Source organism: Protopterus annectens, chromosome 4.part0, assembly GCF_019279795.1.
Source record: "Protopterus annectens isolate FY-2018-M chromosome 4.part0, PAN1.0, whole genome shotgun sequence".
Lineage (NCBI taxonomy): Eukaryota > Metazoa > Chordata > Ceratodontiformes > Protopteridae > Protopterus > Protopterus annectens.
In genome coordinates this window covers 1,875,635,468-1,875,660,237 of record NC_056733.1, presented here as the reverse complement: position 1 = coordinate 1,875,660,237, position 24,770 = coordinate 1,875,635,468, and the positions used below count along the sequence as shown (strand labels likewise).

General features: G+C 41.0%; 1 protein-coding gene across 3 annotated transcripts in view; it reads left to right on the top strand.

The window, feature by feature from the left end:
• The window catches only part of GEMIN5 (gem nuclear organelle associated protein 5), a 1,677,795-nt gene that overhangs the window by 1,415,161 nt on the left and 237,864 nt on the right, over positions 1-24,770 (top strand). For all 3 annotated transcript variants that reach the window (XM_044069545.1, XM_044069544.1, XM_044069546.1), the window contains one exon: positions 1,166-1,328. In XM_044069545.1, coding sequence (XP_043925480.1) covers positions 1,166-1,328 — 163 coding nt within the window. The remainder of the gene's footprint in view (positions 1-1,165; positions 1,329-24,770) is intronic.

Below are 24,770 nucleotides of genomic sequence, written 5' to 3'. Positions count from 1 at the left end.
AGCATTGTAATCACTTGGATCTTGATTCCAATAGTTCAGTATGTTTTGGCACCTTAGTGTTTCAAAAGGTAATCTTCAGAACTTTTCTCTGGCTTTGGTCTCTTAGGGATATGTAATTTGTACTTCCTTGGATTCTTCCCACCAATTGACCACTGAAAAAGACGATCAAAGGCAAGTATAAGAATGTTGTACTGATATCATTTTATTTGTTAGAAGGTCTAATATATTGAGTGCTTATTATTTTTCTGATTACATCTTATGCTTGGAGGACCGCCCCAGTTTGCATTTGCCAATGAATATTCCTGTAAGATGAGTAGTTACATATTTTGATATTTCATAGGGGATTTGGTGTTGATCAGGTTGTGGTTACTAATACATGAGGATGGAAGTAGAACATAGATTGCACACTAAAGTGTGGACAGCTGAGAGGTTCTTCAGCCAAATGTGTATTAGTGCACATTAGGCCAAGATTACCAGTTCTTTGAAGGGGGACATCTGTTATGGGAAAGCTCAATTTTCCCATGCTGCATCAGTCTTAGAGTTGATTAAAGGAGGGCAGGTACATGGAGGGGACATGGCTTTTACTTTGTTGCCTTCCTCCCTTTCTGCAAGCAACTGTTCGTTTAAGTCATTGCCTTTCACATTTGATCAAATGGTGATGAGTGAATGGCATCCCCTCCATCCAGTTTGTGACATCTCATGTCAGCCGGAAGGAATGTACCACCTCCACCCCTGAGCATGGCAGTTAGATCAATGTGAGAAATCTGCTGAGCTGACAATATGAGAAAAAGAAAGATTTGAGCTGCAGTTAGCTTTCCTCACTAATCAGTGTACATTGTGAGTACCTACACCATTTTCTCTCATTGTTGAGCAATTCACTGTGAAGATTTAGCATGTTAGCAGTCCCATACTTTGGTTAATACATACATAACTTTTACAGTAAACTCTTGAAGATGATTGTTTAATTTCTAGCCAGATCTGGGAATATTTGACCACTGCTTGTGTTTGTGTTGCAACTTGTGTTAATGTGATATAGATATTCTGACGGTCACTTGCATGCTGTATAACTTGTTGTAAAACACAAGAGAGGTTTTCTGTCACTGTTATGCTTTGATGCAGGGAAGATGATGCCCCTTTTCAGTTTGCTGTGTTTGTTCTTTTTCAGCTGTTGCTGTATTTGTCCCATGACTTGACTTTGGCAGTACTTAACTGTCTAAAGATTTCTTGGGGTGATGCCATTATCTCATTGCTACATACGGTGACACGCTGTTTTGATATAGGCAACTTTGAATTAATGCAGAGGATTTACAAGCTTGCTCTTCCTAAAGGTAAGAAAAAGTTTTTTTTTTTTCTCTTCACATATAGAGGGACTTCTGGAGTGGGTTCTAGCTAGAAGGGAATTTATATTCCTCTTTAATCTGCCCCGTAATTAAAAAAAAAAAAAAAAGTGTCATCACTGTGCCATGGTGCCTCTGACCCATGTTGGCTTTCCCAAGGTCTGGGTTAAGGGATTTGATGAGCAATTTAGCTACCAGTTCTTTCCTGCCTTTTTGCACCATCTGGATTTTCCACTAGCATTTGTCACAGAAGCTTGCCTATGTTTTTTTATCCAAATGACATTGTAAGCACAACTTTCCCAAAGTTAAAAAGTGCTAATGTGGTCATCAGCCGTCAAAGCAAGGCCATCAATAGCATTTACAATATTGCTTTGGACCCTCGTATACCATTGAAAATTGCAGTAATTGCCAAAGATTTAACAGAGCCACTTGCTGCCAGAGGAAGAGATTGACTCCTTCCTTGCAGAGATGGAGGAGTCTCAGGAGGTTTAACAAGGAAGGAGCATATGTAACACTACCCAAAGGTATTCCCTCCAAGGATGTTAACATGAAAAGTAGAAGTAAGAAAATGGAAAGTAAGATGCATTATCTTTCTTGGCTTTAAAATGTGCTGTAGTTGTAATGACCCTCCTCCTTTTGTCAGTCACCATCCTGAACTGATAATGGAAATTTGACTCTTTGGTCTTCAGAGGTCAGAAGGTCAGGTTTTCTGACCTGGGAGGAACTCTACAAGATAGTTATTCTCCTTGACTCTCATTCTTTAAAGCAAACCTGGGGTCACATTAGTCTAATCATCAGATCTCTGTCAACATGATATAGTTGAAAGCTTGTGTGTGCAGGTGCTGTGCTGTGCTGTGGGATTACTTGCTTTGTGATTACGTAAAGCTTGATCTTGATGCTTATGGAGTTCAACATCATCATCAGCCCCCTTTTTCCCCATTTTTCTACATAGGGTTGGGGTATCGTGTCACCCAACTCTCTTGATTCAGTGCCACACTCCTGCTTTCTTCAACACTCATGCCTGACTGACACAGATCTTCTTTCACACAATCCATCCAACTCTTTGCTGGACACCCTCGCTTCCTCTTACCTTCTTCCTGTCTGTCCCAAATCTTCCTCACCAGATTGTCTTCTGCTTTTCTGCACATGTGCCCAAACCACCATAGTCTGTTCTCTTTGATCTTTTCTGCAATTGGAGCTACTTTGGCTTCTGCTCTTATGTTCTTATGTATATGCCTGTCCCCACAGTGTGCATCCTATCACCTTTCTCAGGCACTTCATTTCCATCACCTCTAGCTTCTTCAACTGTTCTGCCTTTACTGCCCATGTTTCTGTACCATACAGTAGTACTGGTCGCACCACTGTCTTGTGCACATTACTTTTCAGCTTCTTTGGCATTCTTCTGTCATAGGCTACACCTGATACTCTATGCCAGTTGGCTGCAGCCCCTCTGGATTCTATTTATTTATTTATTGCAGTTGGTTTACCAGGATAGTCCATTGGACCAAAGTTAACCCGTTTTCAGTGGAGTACTGGGGAGAAAAGCTCCAAAACAATCTAGGTACAGCAGGTTATTAGTGATAATTATACAAATGTAAAAGATTCAAGCAAATAATTTCAAATCGTACAGCAAACATTGGAAATAATACAGACTTGTGATGAAACTTACAGATGATACAGACTAACAAAAGGAATATTGCAAAGTAATACTGACAGTCAATACATATTAGGAAGCGTAATCTTAAGAGGTGCAGTCTAGTACATTCTTTGCAAATACCATAGGAATAATAACGTGTGTGCTAGGGAAAATAATAAGGAAAGTTGCTGGAGTAAACAGGGGAAAGAAGGAAGATAAAAATAGCCAGTGTTAGCTATGTGGGGTGTGAGCAAGAGCATTCCCACTGGGATACTAGATGTGAATGAAGAGATCTTTTGAAAATAAAATGGTTAGAGGTGGTGCGAATGGACGGCGGTAGGGAGTTCCAGAGGCGAGCTAGGCAGTAGTATAGAAGGTTTTTGCCTGGGGGATGAGTTGGTTTGTACACTTCTAATAGATTTTGATTGTTTGACCTTAATACTCTGTCAGGTAGGTGCATTTTAAAGGCAGAAGAAAGGGAGGGACAGAGGGAGGGGTTGAGAATGAGCTTGTGGGCAAGAGTTAGTTGAGTGTAGGTGAGATGATTGGGTAGTTCTAGCCAGTTTAGTTTTTGGAGAGAGGAACACTGGTGGTTGGAGGACTTATGGCTGGTAGCGAATTTGGCGATTTTGTTGTAGCAAGAGGAAAGTTGTTTTTTTAGAGAGGACTGTAGATTAGTTAGGAGTGGAGCTCCATAGAGAAGGGAGGGGATAAGAAAGGAAGTAGAGTGAGTGATTTTAGTGGCAGGTGTAAGGTAGTGATTTTGTCGGTAGAGCATACCTAGTTTTTGATGTTTTTTTTATATTTAGTTGTAGGTGGGAGTTGAATTTGAGCTGGCTATCAATTTGGACCCCAAGTAACTTGGTCTCTGACACCAGTTCCAAAGGTGAGTTATTTTGACTAGTAATCGAGAATGTGTTTATATCGAAAGAAGTGACTTTAGAGGGGGTAAATACCATTAATTTGTTTAGGGGGTAAATACCATTAATTTGGTTTTAGAAGCATTGAGTGCTAGTTGATTTCTTTTCATCCACTGCTCTGTGGTTGAAAAAGCATCTTGCGTAAGTTTTAGGAGTGTGGGGATAGATGTGGCAGAGCAGATAATAGTTGAATCATCTGCATATTGGATGATGTTTGAGAATGAGATAGATTTGCGGAAATCATTTATAAATATGTTGAAGAGAAGGGGACCCAGTATGGAGCCTTGGGGAACTCCGGTAGGGGTATTAAGAAATGAGGAGGTGGCCTTTTTCCATTTTACTGCTTGATATCTATTGGATAAGTAGCTGGCGAACCAATTCAAAGAGGAGGGAGATAAGTTAAGTTTTGCGAGTTTGGTTAAAAGCAGGCTGTGTGAGATAGTGTCAAAGGCCTTAGAGAGGTCAAGTAGTAGGTTAGAAACAATCAGGCCAGAGTCACGGGCTTTATTTACAGTTTCAAGGAAGGAGAGGAGGGCTGTCATAGTGCTCTGATTTGGCCTGAATCCATGTTGTGTGGGAGTTAGAAGGTGATTATCTAAGAGATGTGGTAGGAGTTGAAGTTGGACACACTTTTCTAGGAGTTTAGAAATGGGAGACAGGATAGCGATGGGACGGAAATTAGTAACATTGTTATTGTTGCCACCTTTATGTAAGGGTATGATGAAGGCCTGTTTCCAGATTTGGGGTACTCTACATTCTTGGATAGAGTGGTTGATTAAAATGCTATTGGGGTAGGCAATTGCTTCAGCAGCTATGCTAAGAAAGTAAGAAGGGATGTTATCAGGAGAGTTAGTGCATGGCTTCAATTTCAGAAGGAGTTTCTTTATAGTAGAAGTGGGTATAGGTTTTAATGAGAATAGAGGGGAGTGGGAAGAGGGGGTATTAGGGGGTGATGAAGATGGTGAGAAAGTTAGAGTAGAAGAAGAGGTAGAGAATTAGTAGATGGGAATGAGGAAGTAGTAGCAGTGCAGGGTAGAGTGTTGGTAGGGGAGGGTGGGGGGTATTGGGGAATGTGGTGGTGTTAGAGAATGAAGAGGTTAATTTGAAAATAGATTCAATAAAAAAAGAGTTAAATTGTGTAGCTAAGTCTAATTCAGGAGCATTAGGGTCTGGGGTGGGGGTGTCTGGTTTGCTGGGGTTAAGGAGAGTAGAGATACCTTTCCAGAATTTCTGAGGGTTTGTTTTGTCGATCTGAGATGATGGGCTTTTTTACTTTATTTCGAAGTGTTTTGTATTCATTATGGAGTAGGGGGGTCCTGTTTTTCTGGTAGTGTGCCCATACTTTATCTCTATGCCGCATGGTTGCTAGTGTATTTTTGGTAAGCCAAGGGGCAGATTTAATTTTTATTCTCTTTGTCCTTAAGGGAGCATGGGAGTCTAGTAGTTTTAAGAATGTTGAGTTGAAATGGGCAACTGCGTTGTCTAGAGATAATGTTTTTAGACAATTCCAGTTTATTGCTTTTAGCGAATTTGAAAAGGTTGTTGGATTAAAGTTTTTTTGGTTACGGATAGTAATATAATTATGGGTGCGATGTAGGATTGAGGGAAGTCGGTGAGTGAAGATGGGTATATGGTCACTAAGGGGATCGGGAAGAGTGCCACTGTTAGAGAAATAGTGAGGATGGGAGACTAGAATCCAATCCAGAATACTGCCGCTAGAGAGGTTTTTTGAGGGGCGAGTTACAGAATTGATTAGCTGTGAAAAACTATAGAGGTTGATGTTAAGAGAGTTTGTCGGAGACTGAATGGAGGCCCAGTTAATATTCATGTCTCCTAAGATTATGGTTTCATTGCTAATGTTATTGGAGAGCCAGGAAAAGAATATCTTCAAGTGTAGAAATATTATCCCCTGGGGGGATATAGAGGGAAGCTAGACATATGTATTTGTGTTTGTTAACTTGGAGTAGAGTGAGGAGTAGTTCAGCGTTGTTAAAGTGTGGAATAGGTTTGTTATAGAGAGTAACTAACAAGGAGGATGAGTATAGGAGAGCTACTCCTCCACCTTTTTTGTGGGACCTGTCTTTTCCTATGATAGAATAGTTTGGTGGAATTATTTCAGAGTCTTTTATATGGAGTTTTAACCAGGTTTCAGAGATGGATAGGATGTCAGGTTTATTATGTATGAGCCAGGCATGGAGATTTGGGACTTTGTTTACTATACTTTGGGAGTTTAAAAAAGTAAGTAATATGGACTTGTCTATAGTGGTTGCGGTGTGGGGGGCCTGGGTTGGGATGGATATCACCTGATAATAGAGTGGTAGTCAGTTGATGGATTGAGTCAGAGAGGTAATTGGACAGTTTAGTAAAAAGGTTGGGTTCTGTTGTGATTCTGAAAGATTTACTAGTTGTTATGGGGGTAGAATGTGTTTCTAGCTTTGCCCTCATCATTCAGACTTCCCTTCTCCTCAACTACTACTCCCAGATACTTGAAGCTGTTTACCTGTTCCACTATCTTCCCTTCTATCTCTATTCTCAGCTTCTTCTGATTTCCCAAATTTGCTGCCATTACCACAATCTTATCTGTACTTAGCTTCATTCCATGTGACTTCAGATTTGCATTCCATTCTCCAATCCTTAGCTGAAGTTCTAGCTCAGAGTCTGCCTGTACTGCACATCGTCTGCATACAGCAGCTTTGTTGATCCATCCCCTCCAACCTGTTTGCTAATGTAGTCACCAGTATAAACAGCAGTGGGCTCAGTGCTGAACCCTGATGTACACCCACACTCACCGGGAACCCATCTGTGAGGCCGAACACCGTCTGTACTTGAGTACTTGAGTCATTGGGTCCTTGTACTGCACTAATTCTACCAATGTTTCTGGGACTTCAAACCACTGCAGTAGTGCCCAGATCAGCTTTCTTGGGACCTTGTCATATGCTTTCTCCAAATCTAGGAATGCCCAGTTGGACTCTGTCCTCATCTCCAGCTGCTTCTTCTCAAGTATCTGCTTCAGTGCAAACATCGGGTCTGTTGTGCTGCGTCCTGATCTGAATCCAACCTGCTCATCTCCCATCTTAAATTCTACTACTCTGCATATCCGTTTATCATTCACCCTCTCCAGAACTTTCATGCAGTGTGATAGGAGTTTGATGCCTCTGTACTGCCCACCATTGTGGATGTCCCCTTTGTTCTTATACACTGGCATGAGTATGCTTATTCTCCAGTCATCTGGGATATGCCTTTCTCTCCACACTGCTATTAATACCCTCAGGAGCCATTTCTCCCCTATCTCATCCAGCATCTTTTTCATATCTGCTGTGACCTCATCTGAGCCTGTTGCTTTCCCTGACTTCATTTTCCTTAGTGCTGTTCTTCTTCTGGGGTGGGCTCCTCCTCTTCTCTCATCGTAGGCTGCTTCTGGGGCAGTACAGCTTCTGTGGGGTTTTCTTCATTCAGCAGCTGCTGGAAATACTCCTTCCATCTGCCTTTGATGTCCTCTGGGCTGGTGAGAAGGCTGTTGGTGGCATCCCTTATGAAGGGTGTCTGACTATCTTCTTTATCTTTCTGTCTTTGCCTTGCAGCCTGATATAGTTTCTTTGTGCCCATTTCTGAGTCACTTTCCAGAAGTTGGTACAGTCCCACTTCGTAGCTTCTTTGTTAGCCAACCAGTAGTCCTTCCTAGCCTGGTCAGTCTTTTTTGTCTCCCACTTCTTCCTGCACTCCTTTTTCCTTTTGATGACTTCCTGGACTTCTGCATTCCACCACCAGCTTTCCTTATGTACCTTATTTCCATACCTGGCTCGGCCACATATCTTTTCTGTAGTCCTAACACATGCTGTTTTTAGGCGCTGCCATTCTTCTTCAACTCCACCTATTTCCTCCTCCTCCTTGGGGTGCTAGAGCCATGAGTAATTCCTTGAACTGTTGTACCTTCTCTCCAGTCATCTTCCAGGTCTTCAGCCTGAGCTCTATTGACTTTAGAGCCTTCTTTGACTTGCAGCTGATTGTGGCAACTAGTGGTGCATACTGTGGGCCCGTCTGTTTCACTGGGGATGACTTTGCAATCATGGATTCTGCCCCAATGCCTTTTCTTTACTAGGCGGAAGTCTATCTGAGCTGCATGTTGATTACTCTTGTATGTGATCTTGTAATTGTCTCTCTCTTTCTGAACCATGTGTTGGCTACTATCAAGCCATTTGCCAGACAGAAGTTTAGAATGGCTTCTCCTTCTTTATTCCTGTTGCCCCACCCATGTGGACCCAGACAATCCTCATATCCTGTTCTGTCTGTCCCGATATGTGCATTCAAGTCACCCATTATCAACATCAATTCATGTTGTCCTGCTTTATCGAGTAGGTCCTGCTACTGCTGTCTGAATGCACTCTCTTCCTCGCTATCACAGCCCTGCTGTGGGGCATAGGCTGAGATTATGAATACTGCCCTTATTTTACACTGGAGTTTGACTGCCATGAGTCTGTCATTAGTTCTGATGATATCCCTTACTGCTTTCTGAAGCCTCTCTCTCACCACAATTCCTACACCATTTCTAGACTGCCCTCCACCTGAGTAGTAGACCTGGATCCCAAGCCAAGTGGCTTTGCTGCACTGCCCTTCCATCTCATCTCCTGGATACATAGGATGTCCAGCCTCCTCTGTATCATCCTGTCATCCACTTCCAAGCTGCATCCTGTCAGTGAACCTACATTAAGCGTAGCAATTCTCAGTTCATGTTTGGCAGGTTGGTTGGTTTTACTTTTAGCTTTCGCTCAATAGAGCTATCCCAGGTAACCCAGGCTGGGCAACTAGACACCAGCCAGCTGGTAGCTTATTGACCCAGGGCTGCTGGGCTTTATGGCAGGCACACACTGGCCAGTAGGGGCACACATACCCCTCCCACCGTTAGCACGGATCCCTGGCGTGGGTCAGAGTAGGGTGGGTCCTCAACCCACTTATCACCGGTAACTAACCATGCCCATTTTTGGTGACGTTAGTCAACATGACCGAATCACCTTGAGCCATATTTTTAGACAGAGTGGCTAGCCCTGCCACGGCACCCAGTCTGTGATCTGTGTTCTCCTATCCTGAGGATATTGTGCACCACAGAAGATGCCCAAAATGGTTGGTCTGTACAACTCTTCCCCCTATATGGCACCATGGTAGAGTCTGTGCTGCTGCCCACAACTTCATTCATTGGTGAGTTTGAGATAGAAACACTGAGCATGTTTATTTATTTATTTATTTCGGGACATGGGAGAAACCCCACAGGGAGAAAATGCAAACTCCAAACAGGCATTGCTCAGAGGCCAGGATCGAACCGTGTACCTTGTGCATGGGAGGCGGCGAAGACCTTAACCACTAAGCCACCTTCTCTCATAACTTTTTCTTGAGTAATGACTACTCCATCAATCATGCAGCTATCCATCTTGAGTGTTTACTCATGGGTGTTCAGTATGGGTGCAACATTCATTACTCCACCTCACATGTTTTTTGAGTTCTTGTTCTCTGTTTGCACCTTGAATGCATGTAGACCAGTCTTGTCAAGTAAATGCACAGTCACTGATGTCAGTTGTGGTCTCATCCTGTGTATCCCCAATGTAGCCTTCCTTGTTTACACCATGGCCACATTGATGACACTGACCTCTCCCTTAGTGGCTCAAGACATGCACGGTCAAGTGCCAAAGCATTTACTATTCAACTTTTGATCCTTAACCCCACCATGTGTTGGGGTCATTGGAAACCCATGAAACACACCAGGAAAGAAGAATCTCCTTAGCTAAAAGAATAAGAACAGAACTGTGAGCAATTGCAGTTATGACAGGGAAAGGAAATAAATGGATTTCTTTCTGAGATGAAGGATAATGGGAGAACAGAATTGTAGAGGTTAAATCAAAAAGAAGAAATTAAGCAAAACAATTGTATGTTCTCCTATAACAATTAAAATATTTTCATTCATAGTTTAAAACTGAAAACTACATGTTTCAGCTTATTCATGAAAGGATTTAAATTTGTTCCAAGTAAGAAATGTGATATCAGTAAGTTAATTATTGATCTTAAATTGTTTATCAGAAAAACAAATTTAGAGATTATATTCTCTAAGATAGATAGAGAGAAGAAAGTGGACATGGGCTTGAAAAGAAAATGTACTTATAATCCGCCCTTGCACCATCAATTAAAAAAAATTGAGATGATTGTGGTGAAGGAGTTGAGGAAAGCATTGGATAAGACAAAAGTGGGTCCTGATCTCCCCATAGAAAGACAATTATTGGATGAACTAAGCAGAAATACTAATCAAAGAGTAATAAAGCCAGATAATGGGGGGGGGGGGGTTTGGACAGCCTTAATGGCCAGCTTGCTATATGTAGATAAATAAGCCAGGGTCTCTAAAAATAAAATTTTTATAGTCTATTCGAAGATAGAGTATGCATTGAATGATTTGCTGATGGAAGATTTAATAGATGTAGTTACTTATAATTTTTTTAAAGATGGGCAAGCCTATGATACCACCTATATTTGGAATTCCCAAAGTGCAGAAAAATGCCAAGGATCCTCCCCTGAGACCCATAGTGGCTGGAAATGGGTCTAAGACGCACCCCATAGTGAAATATATTGACTTAAAATTAAAGTTGGTGTGGATTCAGCAGGAAGGGTTTTTTGAAGGATTCCTGGGATTTTAAGTGCTGTGTACAATAAACATTACAATAAGGATATTATTTTTGTTGTGATAGATATTGTAGATCTTTTTTCAGTTAAACCTCATAGTTTAGGTGTAAAGTGGTTTAAAGAGGCTATGGTGGAAAAGGGTACATATAGTTTTAGAGACTTTAGAGTACTACTTGAATTAATGGAAATAGTGCTCCATAACTGTATTCATTTTGAAGGGGAATTTTGCAAACAAGTTCATGGTGTAGTTATGGGAGCAAGTTGTGCTCCATGCTACGCAAATGTTATACTACATGCGTGGGAGAAAAAATATATATTTTCAGTTCCCCTTATGTTAAGTATTGGAGCCTGCACAAGAGATATGTGTATATTCTGGAGAGGTACTGAAGAAAATTTGAAGGAATTCTTACTGTATATAGACAAAACAACTGAATTCCTTACATTCACCTACAAGATTGATAGGTTAAGAGTGACTTATTTGGATGTTACTATTCATGCAGTAGAGGTACAACAATTCAAGTCCATAGTATATAGGAAGTATACATTTTCAAATTTCTATTTATCTTATACCAGTGCACATCTGTACAAGCAGAAGAGAAGCATTCTTAAGGGTCAATTTACAAGAGCTTCCAGGATGACCTCGGATGACGAGGATTTTAACCTGGAATGTGTGAAGTTAATGAATATGTTTAGGGAAAGGAGATAGCGGGTTAAATTAATAGAGGAAGTAATAAATGAAGTTAAGGAAGCCAGAAGTGGTAGATATTACCCAGTATTGGGGAGGAAGGATAATAAGTCTAAACCAAAAATTACTATTGAAGGTAATGTACTGCATAACAGTGTAGGAGGAAGCTTAGGCTATGAGGGGCCTTTATAATGAATTACAATAAAGATGCCAGTGTTATAAAAAATACAATTAGTGCATATTGTGAGCTTTTTAGAAGTTTGTCTGATTTAGAGAGTATTATAACGAACCAATAACATTTTTTTAGAAAAGGCTCTAGTATTAAGAACATAGTGCATAATGATAGCAGAAGTAATGAAAATAGGGCAAGAAGGAAATGGACTTTTAAATGCGGAATGTGTGCCCAGTGTGATTATATTAGTAATGAGTGCTATATTCATACCCAGTAGAGGTAGACAGACAAAGAGTTATATCAACTGCAGTAGCAAAGGAGTGATTACATGGCTACCTGTAAGCAGTGTATGGCTTTTTATTTAGGAAAATTTGAAAAAGCTTTGAAACAAAGGATCTGCAAACATTGTTATATCATCAAAACGATGGATATTAATAATGCTCTGTATAAACCTACTTTAAAACGTAAGGAAGCCAAGTTTTCATTTTTTTGTATTCTAAGAAGTGCTGCATGACCCAGGAGGTGGGCCATGGAAGGAAAATTAAGAGAGTGCTGAGAGATTTACTGGCAATTAATTTTGCAGGCCAGTGTGGTTCCTGGACTTGATGAAAATATCTCCATGGCACCTGTTCTCAAGCTAGGAGCTGCTAGGTTGTAAGGGTAATACAGTTTATACAGTTTTTCATACATACATACATATATATATATATATATATATATATATATATATATATATATATATGTTTTTTTACTGTGTATTTATATGTGCATTTATAATTAATTTCAACATTTTTAAAGTTTTTAACATTGCATATTTATTTGAATAATTTAAATATGGTTGTAATGAGTTCTATTTTAGTGGTTTTAGTATTTTAGAAAGGATATTTTATATTTCCGTTTGAAAAGGAGTGCAAGTAATTGTGTTTTTTAATTAAATAGTGGTAATTAAACAGTTTGGCCACATGAGGGTAGCCTAGTATGATTCTTTTTCAAATCTGTTCTAGGTGGTTCTCTTTACCTTTCTTTTATTGTGTTATGATAGTATTTTTTTTATTAATACACTTTATTGTTTTTATTAGAATTGTGTGGAAACATTTCTGATCTGGGCTTGCATGTTTGGAAATTTCATTCTGATATTTTTGTATGGATTTGGGCATTAATTTGGGGTGCTTTTAGAATATATTTTATTATTTATTTATTATTTTACATTTGTTGACCGGGAAAGTCCGACTAGGTTCCAGAGATTCTGTTTTCAGCGGAGGCCTGGGGAGAAACGCTCCAGAAGCATGTCTTTAGAATGTGGGAGGAAACCGGAGTACCCAGAGGAAACCCACACGAACACAGGGAGAACATACAAACTCCACACAGAAGGCATCCCAGCTGGGAATCGAACCGGAGAACCTCTTGCTGTGAGGTGACAGCATTAACCGCTGCACCACTGCGCCGTTGTATAATTAAATTAATTATTCATTCATTATTGTTTAATTGGTTAATAGATTATGGTATAAATTAGGATGATTTAGTTGGAAGGGTTATCTGATGTCCTATGAGAAGGATGAAAAATGCAGTGAAACAGTAGAACATTTTATGTATCTTTTATTTTTTCAATAAAATTTATTTTGGTGATTCCTGTGTTGGATCGTGCTTCATCCTGCACCTCTACAGTGTCATTTGGTTTAGTTTTTGAGTCTGTATAGTTCCTGCTCTTTTTGGCACTTGTTTCCACTTTTGTATGTGATTTTCCTTATTCACTGTTTCTGTCTCTAGGAAGATACTCATTTTCTATCCTGTCCCCTAGGATGACACCCAGTATTTTGGGCAAAAAGAGGAGTCATAAGGCCACCTTTCCACTTTAACTTGTTTTGTAGGATACCATATACCAAACCTGGATACAGTGATTCCTTGCTTATATTTCATTTGTGAGAAAAATGATTGCTTTGCAAGGCAAGCCTTTGTTTTTGTATGTATGAATGAATGCATACGTTTATTTATGTAACTGTCTATCGGTTTGTTTGTCTATCATGCAAGAAGAATCTTATGGTGGATGACTTGTTTTTTTTTGCAGCACAATGCAAGTCTAACATGTATCCGCATCTGTTTTCCCTTATCCTATGGAAGAAATCCCATACATTGGATCATTATGGAAAGAGAGAATATGGAGAGTCTCTCCGAATTTCCCTTATTGAACTACTTTTTTTTTTTACATTATTTTCAGATCTCACTGGTTTCACGAGCATTTGTTGAATGTTTTGTCAGTCAGATATTTGGAGACGAGCACAACCATCTTTTATCACACATACAATTTCATCTGTTATACAAAATCATAATCCTTATTCTTTATTGCTGTATCACTAGTTCTTATCCTGTAACCCTCAAACTCCCTTTTTGTTAAAAGTGAGTGCCTAACTCTTGTAGATGCTAAGTGAACAGCTACCTATGTATTTTATGTACAGGAAATAATCTGCTCAACACTTTCATTTAATAGAACTACAGTGCAACCATACCATCCAGCATTTCATATTCAACATGTAAATCATGTTAGCAAAATTGTTTTCGATGCACTGATCCCGTGGCAAAGAAGGATGGAGTCCTTACTACACCCTTAACTGATCCAGCTTTGAGTAGTGGCTGAGGTGTTGTGGGGGCCAGCTAATGAGAGATGGGAATGAGCAACCAGGGGTGGATGTTCATCGTGTTTCACTGTTGCAGTCCTAATCAATGGGCTATCCGGCTCCCAGTAGTCCTCGATCGGCCAGAATACCAAAGGTAAGTAAATATGACATCTGCTGTCGTCTGTTGTAAAGGACGTCAGGACGTCTGATACAAAAGGAGGCAGCCGACGTCACTTCCTCAGTCTTCTTTGCTGCGGAGCCCGAAGTAGAAGCATTTTTGCACAAGTGCCGGTCGGCAGTTTACCTTTTTGGTTTCAGACTACAAAGTTGAAGTCAGCTACAGCTAAGTACCCCTTTTGGGATCCTCTTTTCTTGCCTTAACGAATGTCAGAAAAAGTCAATAATTGTCTTACCTGTGGATAGCAGATTCCCCATAGAGATTTTCATTCCTAGTGTATTATTTGTTTAGGCCTTGACCACGACGTTCCTAATTGTGACCTCTGTGCTTCCTTTAATCCGCGTACTATTCGTCGTAGGGCTAAGCTTTTAGCTAAGCATTTTGGAATGTGGCCTAAGTTTGTCAGTATGGCATCCGCTGGTCTTCAGGCTTCGGTTATCCCTAAGAAGCGTAAGGACAAGGACCGCAACAGGCTTCAGAAGGTCAAGTCTTCAGATGATAAGTTGTTTGTCAGTCCTGCGGTAGCCAGTGAGGCGCCTTTGCAGCCCCTGCAGTCTGCGGATTTTCAACCGCAGGCTTCAGTTGAGTCCATTTCAGAGTCCCTCGGGCCTCCGGCTTCCATTTTGTCTTCTGACCTTCTGCCTGTTGCCTCTTCAGCTGGATCTGGAGCCGCTAAGCTGACTCCGGTGTCAGAGGCCCCTGTTCTTCATTCGGACAGCAGGCTCATACTGACAACCTCTGCCACTACGGCAGTTACCAGGCCTCCTGGGTCCTTCAGACTTGCAGGTAAATCTTCCAGTCGTAAGCCTGTGAAAAAACAGGCTCCAGTTTCCTCTTGTTCCTCTCATTCTCAAATGGTTAAAATGGCTGATGACCTTTTGACTCTTATTAGGGGTTCACAGCCTCCTCCTTCAAAAAGGGGTAGGGATGTCTCTCCTGAGCCTTTGTCTTATTCTGGTTCGGATACTTCTAGCATTTCTGCTGATAAAGAGGAAGTTTCTCAGGTTTTTTCTCCTTTTGAAGATTCAGATGCAGAGGAATCCATTCCTTCTGCTTCTCCTCCAGAGGATTTCTCTTTTGGTGATATTTTGAATACTCTCGGGGAGCATTTTAAATGGGAAAGTCAGGATTATCCCCAATCTAAGAAAAGGATCAGGGAGTTTTTGGATTTGCCTCAGCATATACCTCTGGCTATTCCTCCAGTGTTGGAAGTGGTTGATGTTTTTCTGGAAAATTCCATGACTCCAAATTCAGTTCTTCCTGCTCCCAGAAAACCTGACAGGTACTATAGAGTCCCTGATTCTCATTTGTTTCTTTTTAGGAATCCGCTAGCTGACCCAGAGGTTATTTCTCAAGGGCCTAAAGGAGTTTAGGCCACTGTTACCGAGAATCCTGTTCCTTCCGACAGGGAATCTAGGAAGCTAGATAGGTGGGGTAAAACTGTTTGTACCTCTGCCACTCTTGCTGTTAGGTCTACTAATTGCCTTTTTCATATGCTTAAGTATCAGCAGCACACCTTGGAGGCTATTAAGTCAAAGATTGCAAGTGTGCCTCTTTTGGCAGAGAGTAAGGATATGCAGGATTTGATTAATTCTGCCAGTCTTGTCAATAAACATTCTTTACAGTGTTGTTTTGACATTCTAGAAGCCTCCTGCAGGGCTACAGCTACTAGATCTGTTCTCAGAAGGCAAGCTTGGCTCAGGGAGCAGCCCCTTCCAGAGCCTGTCAAGTCTAAGCTTTTAAATGTACCTTTACATAAGGACAGTCTTTTTGGCAGTAAAGCAGAGGAAGTGCTCAAAAAGATGGAGGATAAGGCCAGGTCTATACAAACAGACTTTCTGCAAGTTCAATCTCCTTGTTTCAGCAGGAATTACCCTTCTAAGAGTTGGATGTTTTCTGATACCAGCAGACAGAACTGCTCTAGGACTAGAGGTCTAGGGGGCAGGTGGCTACCCCTCAAAGGTCTAAACGTTGGCATGCTTACACTTCCAAGGTGGGCAGTTCTAAGCCTACATCTCAATCCAAGCATTCTCAATGACTCTGTCCAACTTTTGCCTGTTCCTGCTTGCCTGGAGAATCCTTTAGGGGGAAGGTTGGCCTTTTTTGCAAATGTCTGAACCACCATCATGGACGACAAATGGGTACTCAGAACTGTATCCCTAGGTCACAGGTTTTCTTTCCACACCTTTCCAGTACCCAAAGAATTCCCGGACACTCCAAACCAAAGGACAGAAGTAGAAAAGCAAAAAAATGTCTCTTTTTACATCTGGGGGCAATAGAATCAGTTCCTGCTCAGCAGGTAGGCCAGGGCTTCTATTCCAGAATTTTCGTAGTTCCAAAACAAGAAGGCACCTGGCGTCTTAACCCAGATCTATCCATTCTGAACTCTTTCTTGGTAATTCCAAAGTTCAGAATGCTCACTCTGCATCAGTTGCTGCCAGTGTTAGACAAGAACTCATGGCTAGTAACTTTGGATCTCAAAGAAGCTTATCTGCACATCCCTATCAGGGAAAGTTGCAGGCAATACCTTTGTTTCAGTGGGCAAGCAACATTATCAATTCTCTGCGCTGCCCTTTGGCTTATCTACTGCTCCCAGAGTTTTCACGAAGTACCTAGCTCCAGTCATTGCTTTTTGCAGGCAGAAGAAAATTCAGATTTATCCATACTTTGGACGACTGTCTAATTCAAGCAAATTCTCAGGAACAGCTGTTAAGGATCTGGAATTTGTAAAGACTCTTCTCTGGGTTACACACTCAATGTGGAAAAATCAAAAATGGTGCCATCCAAGGAGATAACATTCTTGGGAGCGAGTCTGAACACAGCCACCCAGATGATATATCTCACCCAGGAGAAGCAGGCAACTCTTTCAGTTTACTTCAAAAATTTGGCAAGCTTGTCCCAGCTCTCTGCAAGGAAATTCAGCAAGCTCTGGGATACATGACCTCCTGCATTCTCATGATTCCATATGCAAGACTGCATATGAGGAAATTGCAATGGTACATCAAGAACCTTTGCTGTCAACACACAGGAGCTGGATATGATAATTCCTCTGCTTACATGTCTGCAGACAGAGTTTCTATGGTGGGCGACAGCCTGTCTACAAAACAAGGGCATGCCTTTTCGCCCACCTCCTGCCATTCAAGTTCTTACCACGGATGTATCGGACTATGCCTGGGGAGCTCACCTGGATGGCATATGCATACAGGGATGTTGGAACACAGCAGCTGCACCTGCACATAAACCCAAAGGAGTTGATGGCAGTTCAGCAAGCCTTACTAGCTTTCAGGCATCTTCTTTCTCCGGGATCTCTGCTTGTCAGGACAGACAACACCACAGTCATGTGGCACATCAGCAAACAGAGAGGGACTCATTCTTACCCCCTGTGCAGACAGAGCATGATTCTCTGGTCCATAGCAGCATCCTTGGGCCTGCATCTCGTAGCTCAGTTTCTTCCAGGGAGACTCAGTATTTTGGCAGACCAGTTGAGCAGACAGACCCTGGATCCTCACGAGTGGCAACTGAACAGAGCAGTCTTTTTACAGCATCATTCAACGTTGGGGCACTCCTCAGGTGGATCTTTTCTCCTTCCCAGACAACCACCTTCTACCACTTTTTTGCACCAGACAGCATCACAGCAAGGCCTGGAGAGTGGATGCTCTGTCCTTCCCTTGGATGCTTCTGTCAGTTTATGCCTTCCCTCCTCTTCTTCTTCTTCTTCTTCCCAGAGTATTATTGAAGATAAGGGACGAAAGACCAAGGACTATTCTCATAGCTCTAGACTGGCCCAGACAGCATTGGTATCCACTGCTTTGCAGTCTCTCCCAATTTCCTCTTTGGCGTCTTCCTCTGAAACCAGATCTTTTGGTTCAGGAAGTGGGAAACATTCTACATTCTCATCTTCAGTCTCTCCATTTGACAGCATGGCTCATAGTATGAATCAGTCCATTTCTTCTTCCCTTTCCCAGCAGGTGGTTGTGCTGAGTGAGGCCAGGAGGCATAGCACTAGGAAGTCCTACGCTGGCAAATGGGAAAGATTCTCTCATTGGATGCAGGCTAGAGGGGAATCTTCTTCTCAGCCTACTCTTCCTCTGATCCTGGAATACTTGGCTGATTTGCTTCAGGGTGGTCTTTCATTTTCCTCTATTAAGATCCATGCTTCAGCCATTTCTGGTCATTGTTCTTTTGAGCAACCCATTTTCTCTCATCCCCTGATGAAAATGTTTCTCAGAGGTGTTTGCAACTTAAAACCTCCCCGAAGGGCACCTACTCCAGCCTGGGATCTTAACTTTGTTGTAGAGAAACTCACTCTTCCTCCTTTTGAGCCAGCTGCCACTGCAGATTTAAAGCTTATCTCTTGGAAGACTGCCTTCCTTTTGGCTATAACTTCAGCGAGGAGTGTTTCAGAGCTGCAAGCTTTGATGGCTGTGGAGCCTTTTCTTATTTTCCATGCAGATCGTGTCTGTCTGAGAACCAATCCCTCTTTTTATGCCTAAGGTGGTTTCTAGCTCGACTCTTAATCAGTCCATACACCTTCTACTTTCTTTCCTAATCCTCAAAATAGAGATGAAAGGATCTTACATTCTGTTGATGTGCACAGACAGCTCAGGTTTTACCTAGACAGGACTAAAGACCTTCGGAAATCAGCACAGTTATTGGTCAGTTTTGCCCTTGGAGCTCAGGGCAAAGCTATCTCTAAGCAAACCATTTCTAAGTGGATTGCACATTGTATTACTTTCTGTTATTCCTTTCATGGCAAGGTTCCTCCTCAAGGGGTTAGGACCCACTCCACAAGAGCAGCTTCCACTTCTGCAGCCTTTTTAAGGGGTTTCCCTACTAAAGACGTTTTAGAGGCTGCCACATGGTCTTCTGTTCACACTTTCACAAAGCATTATAATTTGCCTTTGTTTTCTAGAGCCAGGGCAGGGTTTGCTACTGCTGTTCTGCAGGGTATTCTCACCAATCCTTGATTCTATTGCTGCCTCCTCCCTTTTCTCTGGGCTTTGGTAATCAACCCATTGGTTAGGACTGCAACAGTGAAACACGAACATAGTACAGTTGTGTACACTTACCATAAATGTAGATGTTCGAGTGTATTGACTGTTGCAGTCCTGGTTAACCTCCCTCCTTCCCCCTTTTTTGGTCCTTTCCTGTTCTCCTTTCGTAAGGTACAGGCTGAATCCAGTTTTATTTGCCAAAGTTTATTTTGGCTTAAGCCTTGTTTTCTGGGGACTCTTGACTGTTATGGCAAGAAAGACTGAGGAAGTGACGTCTGCTGCCTCCTTTTGTGTCAGACATCCTGACGTCCTTTACAACCGTAGACAGCCGATGTCATATTTACTTACCTTTGGTATTCTGGTCGATCAAGGGCTACCGGGAGCCGGATAACACATTGGTTAGGACTGCAACAGTGAATACACTCGAACATCTACATTTATGGTAAGTGTACACAACTGTACTTTCATGCATCCCTGGGGCATTGTTTTAAGTTTTGCTGCAGAAGCACCACCAGGTAGAAGGTGCTGTACCAGGCTGAAACACACACAAGCTTAAAGACATGACCCTGACAAACATATGTATGCATTTCAACCTAAGATTGCATGTTTACTAATGTGTTGGATCACAGTAGGTCTATATAGTCAAGCACTATAGTATACCTGCTAGCCAAGAGGGAGAGGACTGTTAGAAACATCAGAAATGTCTTAATCTCCCACATGATGATAATGGCTGCTATCCATTAAGGTGTCTTTGATGCCAGGACTGGAGAGGATTGAAGGACAATTTTGGGACATGCCTTGATGGTCACTTTATTTATTTATTTATAAATCTCAAACATGGAGTAATCACAGAGGGTACATAGTCCATCAGACAGGATTAGGGAATAGGACTTCAAAAGAATGGTGTGTGTATGTGTATGTGTGTGTGTGTGTGTGTGTGTGTGTGTGTGTGTGTGTGTGTGTGTGTGTGTGTGTGTATATATGTATATATGTGTGTGTGTATGTATGTATATATATATATATATATATATACAAAATGTTTCAGATGCTTACAGTGAATATTCGTTTTGTATAGTAATCCAAGACTCTGGGATGGCAGCATTTGAAAAATAAAAATGCTTATTTACACATTTCAGTCAGTAGTTCCCAGGTTGTCTTGGTTTCAATGTTAGTTTATTCCATTTCCAGTTCACAGCATTACAGTTTTGATTTTACTGTCATCCCATTTTTTTTATATCAAATGCTCAGGTCCAGTTTTCACACATCAATAAATATAGCATCCCAGTTTTCCCTTATCAGGGCAATTCCTTGAATCCAGTATCAGGAGTCCTCATTTGGTAGACTGTTGAGATTTTCACTCTTGTAATCCTCTTCCTTAGCATATATTTCTCTTTGTAGCACTTGTGGTTCTAGATGTACATGCTCGTTTGTTTAAGCACAAAAAAACTGCTTAGGCGCTGCATGTACCAATCCTGATCCGCCATTCAGACAGTTCTGATCTTAAATCAAAAATGATTATGGAAAAGACATTTTGATTAGTGCCTAAAAGTAGAAATCATTAGTTTGGTTGTGTGCCTGCCAGCATACAAGTACAAGATAAGGACTCTCAAGACTGCAAGAAGAGTACAACATAAAACACGTCCATAAAGTGCTGGTGTATCAACCAAGCCACCTGAAGGAGCAGGAAAGAGAAGCTTCAGGCCCATCAAAGATCTAAGACAGTGGCGGAGATTGAGTATACCCATCACGAGTACCAGCTGGGAGGGTCTGTCACTAGATTCTAAGATGGTGCCAGAGCACCTTGCGTGAGATATAGAGAACAGACATTTTTATACCTTTCTGAAGATAAGTCTGTACCTGCTATGGCCTTGCGGGCTTCACATTGCCATCATCCCTCAACAAGCAAGGGATCAGGTTTCATTTAATTTTGTTTATAGTTTAGATTTTCCATCGTTACAATTTTTTTATGGAGATTCAAGTCAGAACAACAACAACACACAAGAACTGAAAGGCTACATAGTATTAAGAATCTTTCTTACACTAACAGAAAAAAATAATAGTGTACTGTAAAGATTATTGAGGGATAAGCTATGCAACACAATGAAAGGAGTTCTAAATGTAGATTTTTAGAACTGAAACTGGTCTTGTATTGAAGCACATTTTTCCTACTAATAGGGATAGGGGTCCTTTATTCAAGATTGAGCATAATACAGCATGTAAGAGACACAAGTGTATTACTCCATTAATCCCAGCATGTTGAAATAAACTACCCATTGAGATCAGAAAATCTACTAGTTTGGATACGTTCAAAATAAGTCTGGATAGGCTCATAGGAGAGAAACAGTATGCTCGTGGAATCCAGGAATTTGCACTTGTATTAGTCTAATGACTTGTGCAGTAACTGATACTGTGATACTAACTACAAACCACAATTACTTTTCTAAGAAGATTTTATAAGGTTTATTAACATGCTTTTGAAGGTTAACTAGTTTGAGTTAAAAGGTACATATTAATATATTAAATACCTTCAAGCAAATCTCCCATGTCATAAGATTAGATGATCTATTTTACCGTTTTATTCCTCCATTTATGTTCAGATGGGTAAACAGATCTTTATTTTTAGTGGACAGGGAAGGACCTGTAAGAGATGTGCACCTCCCAGCAGCCATCTTATTGCACCCATTCCCCATCTGTAATGTACTGTTGACAAGGAGTGCTGGAAGATGCAGAGGGCTGGGGATTGGAGGACCAGAGGGGCACTTAGTGACCTGAAAAGAGCATTTTAAGGTGTTTTTTAATCCTTTAACTATGTTAAAAGAAGCATATATGTGATGAGTCATATGTAGTGTCAACTGGAGTTGTATTAAGAGTAATTACAACTATATTTTTATTTATTTATTTTTTTTTTATTTAACATTTGTTTACCGGGAAAGTCCGACTAGGTTCCACAGAGCCTGTTTTCAGCGGATGCCCGGGGAGAAATGCTCCAGATGCATGTCTTTGGAATGTGGGAGGAAACCGGAGTACCTGGAGGAAACCCACGCGAACACAGGGAGAACATGCAAACTCCACACAGAAGGCACCCCAGCCGAGAATCAAACTGGAGAACCTCTTCCTGTGAGGCGACAACAGTAACCGCTGCACCACTGCGCTGCCCATATAACGTTACAAATGAAGCTACTGCCTCTCTTTACCCCATTACATCCAAGTGTGACATACTTTTACCTGACTGCATGGTCTGTGGGTATGCCATTCACACAGATGAGCTGTGTGCCACCACCTCGAATGACTACAGAAAAGTAAAATGGTGAGCTTAGCAGCCAACATTGGTAACATCGGAGCCAGGGAGACCAGCAACAGTACCGGCAAGGGCAGAAACGGAATAGGAATTACAGGACCAATGGCAGTAATCCAGGAGGTTGTTACAGAACAGACTTTAAACAGGGATATAGTAACGGACATTACCATAACAAAAGGTTCAGATGTTGAGGTATGTACTGAACCTAGTTTAGTGTTGAATTTATCACAATGTAATTTAACACAAGAACAACTGTCAATATTGAATTTGGTGCTTAAGTTTGTGCCCACTGTGTTACCTAGGGGGCATATAGTTAAGCAAGAAATGTTTAAACTTATACGCAAATTGTATTTAAGATATCACTTTGCTATGCATTCAAAAAATAATAATGTGAGCAACAATTCTTTGCTTTGTGAATCTGAGAAAGTTTTTTTTTTCTTGTCATGAAGAGGCTGGGGAAATGTTTGATGTTAATGATGAGATTATGTCTCCTAATGCATATTGTAAAATTGATGTATCAACTGTACCGGTGTTCAACAAATTCATGCCGCCATTTGAAAATGCACATATTTCTCAGTTTAGTTCTTGATAGGATTTGGAGGAGAGAATATTTGTGATAAAGTTTTGCAAAATAAACATGAAATACTTTATAATTTAACTTTAAAAGACTGGCAGGCATTAAAAGTGTTGAGGAATAGGAAGGATATAATAATAAAACCATCGGATAAAGGGAATAAAATCGTGATTATGAACACATTACAATATTACAGAATGTGATTGGAGCATTTGGAAAATGTTAATGTGTATGAGAAATGTGATAGGATTACATATGAACAAGCAGTGATTGAATATGAAAAAACGTTAGAAAAAAGTGTTGGGCTAGGCTATTTCACTGAGAAGGATGTTAGGGATAGGCTATTTCACAGAAACAGTGAGATAACTGTTTTCTTTTGTTTTCCTAAAGTGCATAAGAGCATGGAGAATCCTCCTGGTAGACCCATCATCTCAGCTTGCAAATATTTTCTACATAATGTTGGTTTGGTATTACATACAATATTGTTACCATATGTTCAGAGGTCCCCAACATACATACAGGATAGTTTTCATTTTTAAGGAAAGTTTCCTCTTTAACTTGGAATAAGAATAAATATTGGCTGGTGGTTGATGTTAAATGTCTGTATACCACCATAAAGCATAGAGATGGTTTGGAAGCTTTTGCATATTTTTTGGGAGATAGCTCCTTCTCAAATTTTGTAGTTGACATGTTAGACTTTTGTCTTAAGAACAATTATTTTTATTTTGATAATGTGCTGTATAGACAAAAAAGTACAGTTGTGTACCTACCATAAATGTAGATGTTAGAGTGTGTTCACTGTTGCCGTCTTTACACTTGGGTTATCCTGCTGGCAGGCTACCCGCAGTCGGCCTGAATTCCAAAGTCCTGGTCCGGCGTCTGTTGCTGTCACCTCTTCCCTGACGTCAGTGCGCCAGGGGTATATAAGATGCAGCCGACGCCATTTTCTTCAGTTTTTCTTGCCCCAGATGTCAGGTGCCCCCAAGAAGGTAGGCAATACATATTGCTTATAAAAACATGCACTAAAATAAAACAATACCTTAATCTACAAGCAAATACACCACATAGGTTGTATAGGATAGAGAAGTATAGATAAGTCCCAGCAAAGAAAGGGGGAGGGAGGGTAACCTGGACTGCAACAGTGAATACACTACATTTATGGTAGGTGCACAACTGTACTCTGTTCATCGTGTTTCACTGTTGCAGTCATTATACTTGGGTTGAATCCCAAAGCTGAGGTAGGGCGGCTGGGTCTAAATAGGATTTGCAGTGGCTAAGAGTCCCTGCAGAACTGCAGTGGCAAAGCCTGCTCTGGATTTAGAGTAAAGAGGTAAGTGATGATGCTTGCTAAAAGTGTGCACTGAACTCCAAGTTGCGGCCTCCAAAATTTACTTGGTTGGTACTCCTCTAAGAAAGGCTGCTGAAGTGGCTGCTGCCCTGGTAGAATGTGGCCTAATATTCTTAGGCACTGACTTGCCATGCTGTGCATAGCAGAAACGAATGCAATGTCCTATCCATTTTGAAATAGTCTGCTTTGAAATGGCCTTTCCTTGTGATCCTGCAGCATATGCTACAAACAGTTGCTCAGTTTTTCTGAAATCTTTTGTTTTGTCCAAGTAGAAACGTAGCTGCCTGTGTATGTCCAAAGAGTGCAGAAGTCTCTCCCCTTTATTCTGGGGATTTGGATAAAATGCTGGCAAATGA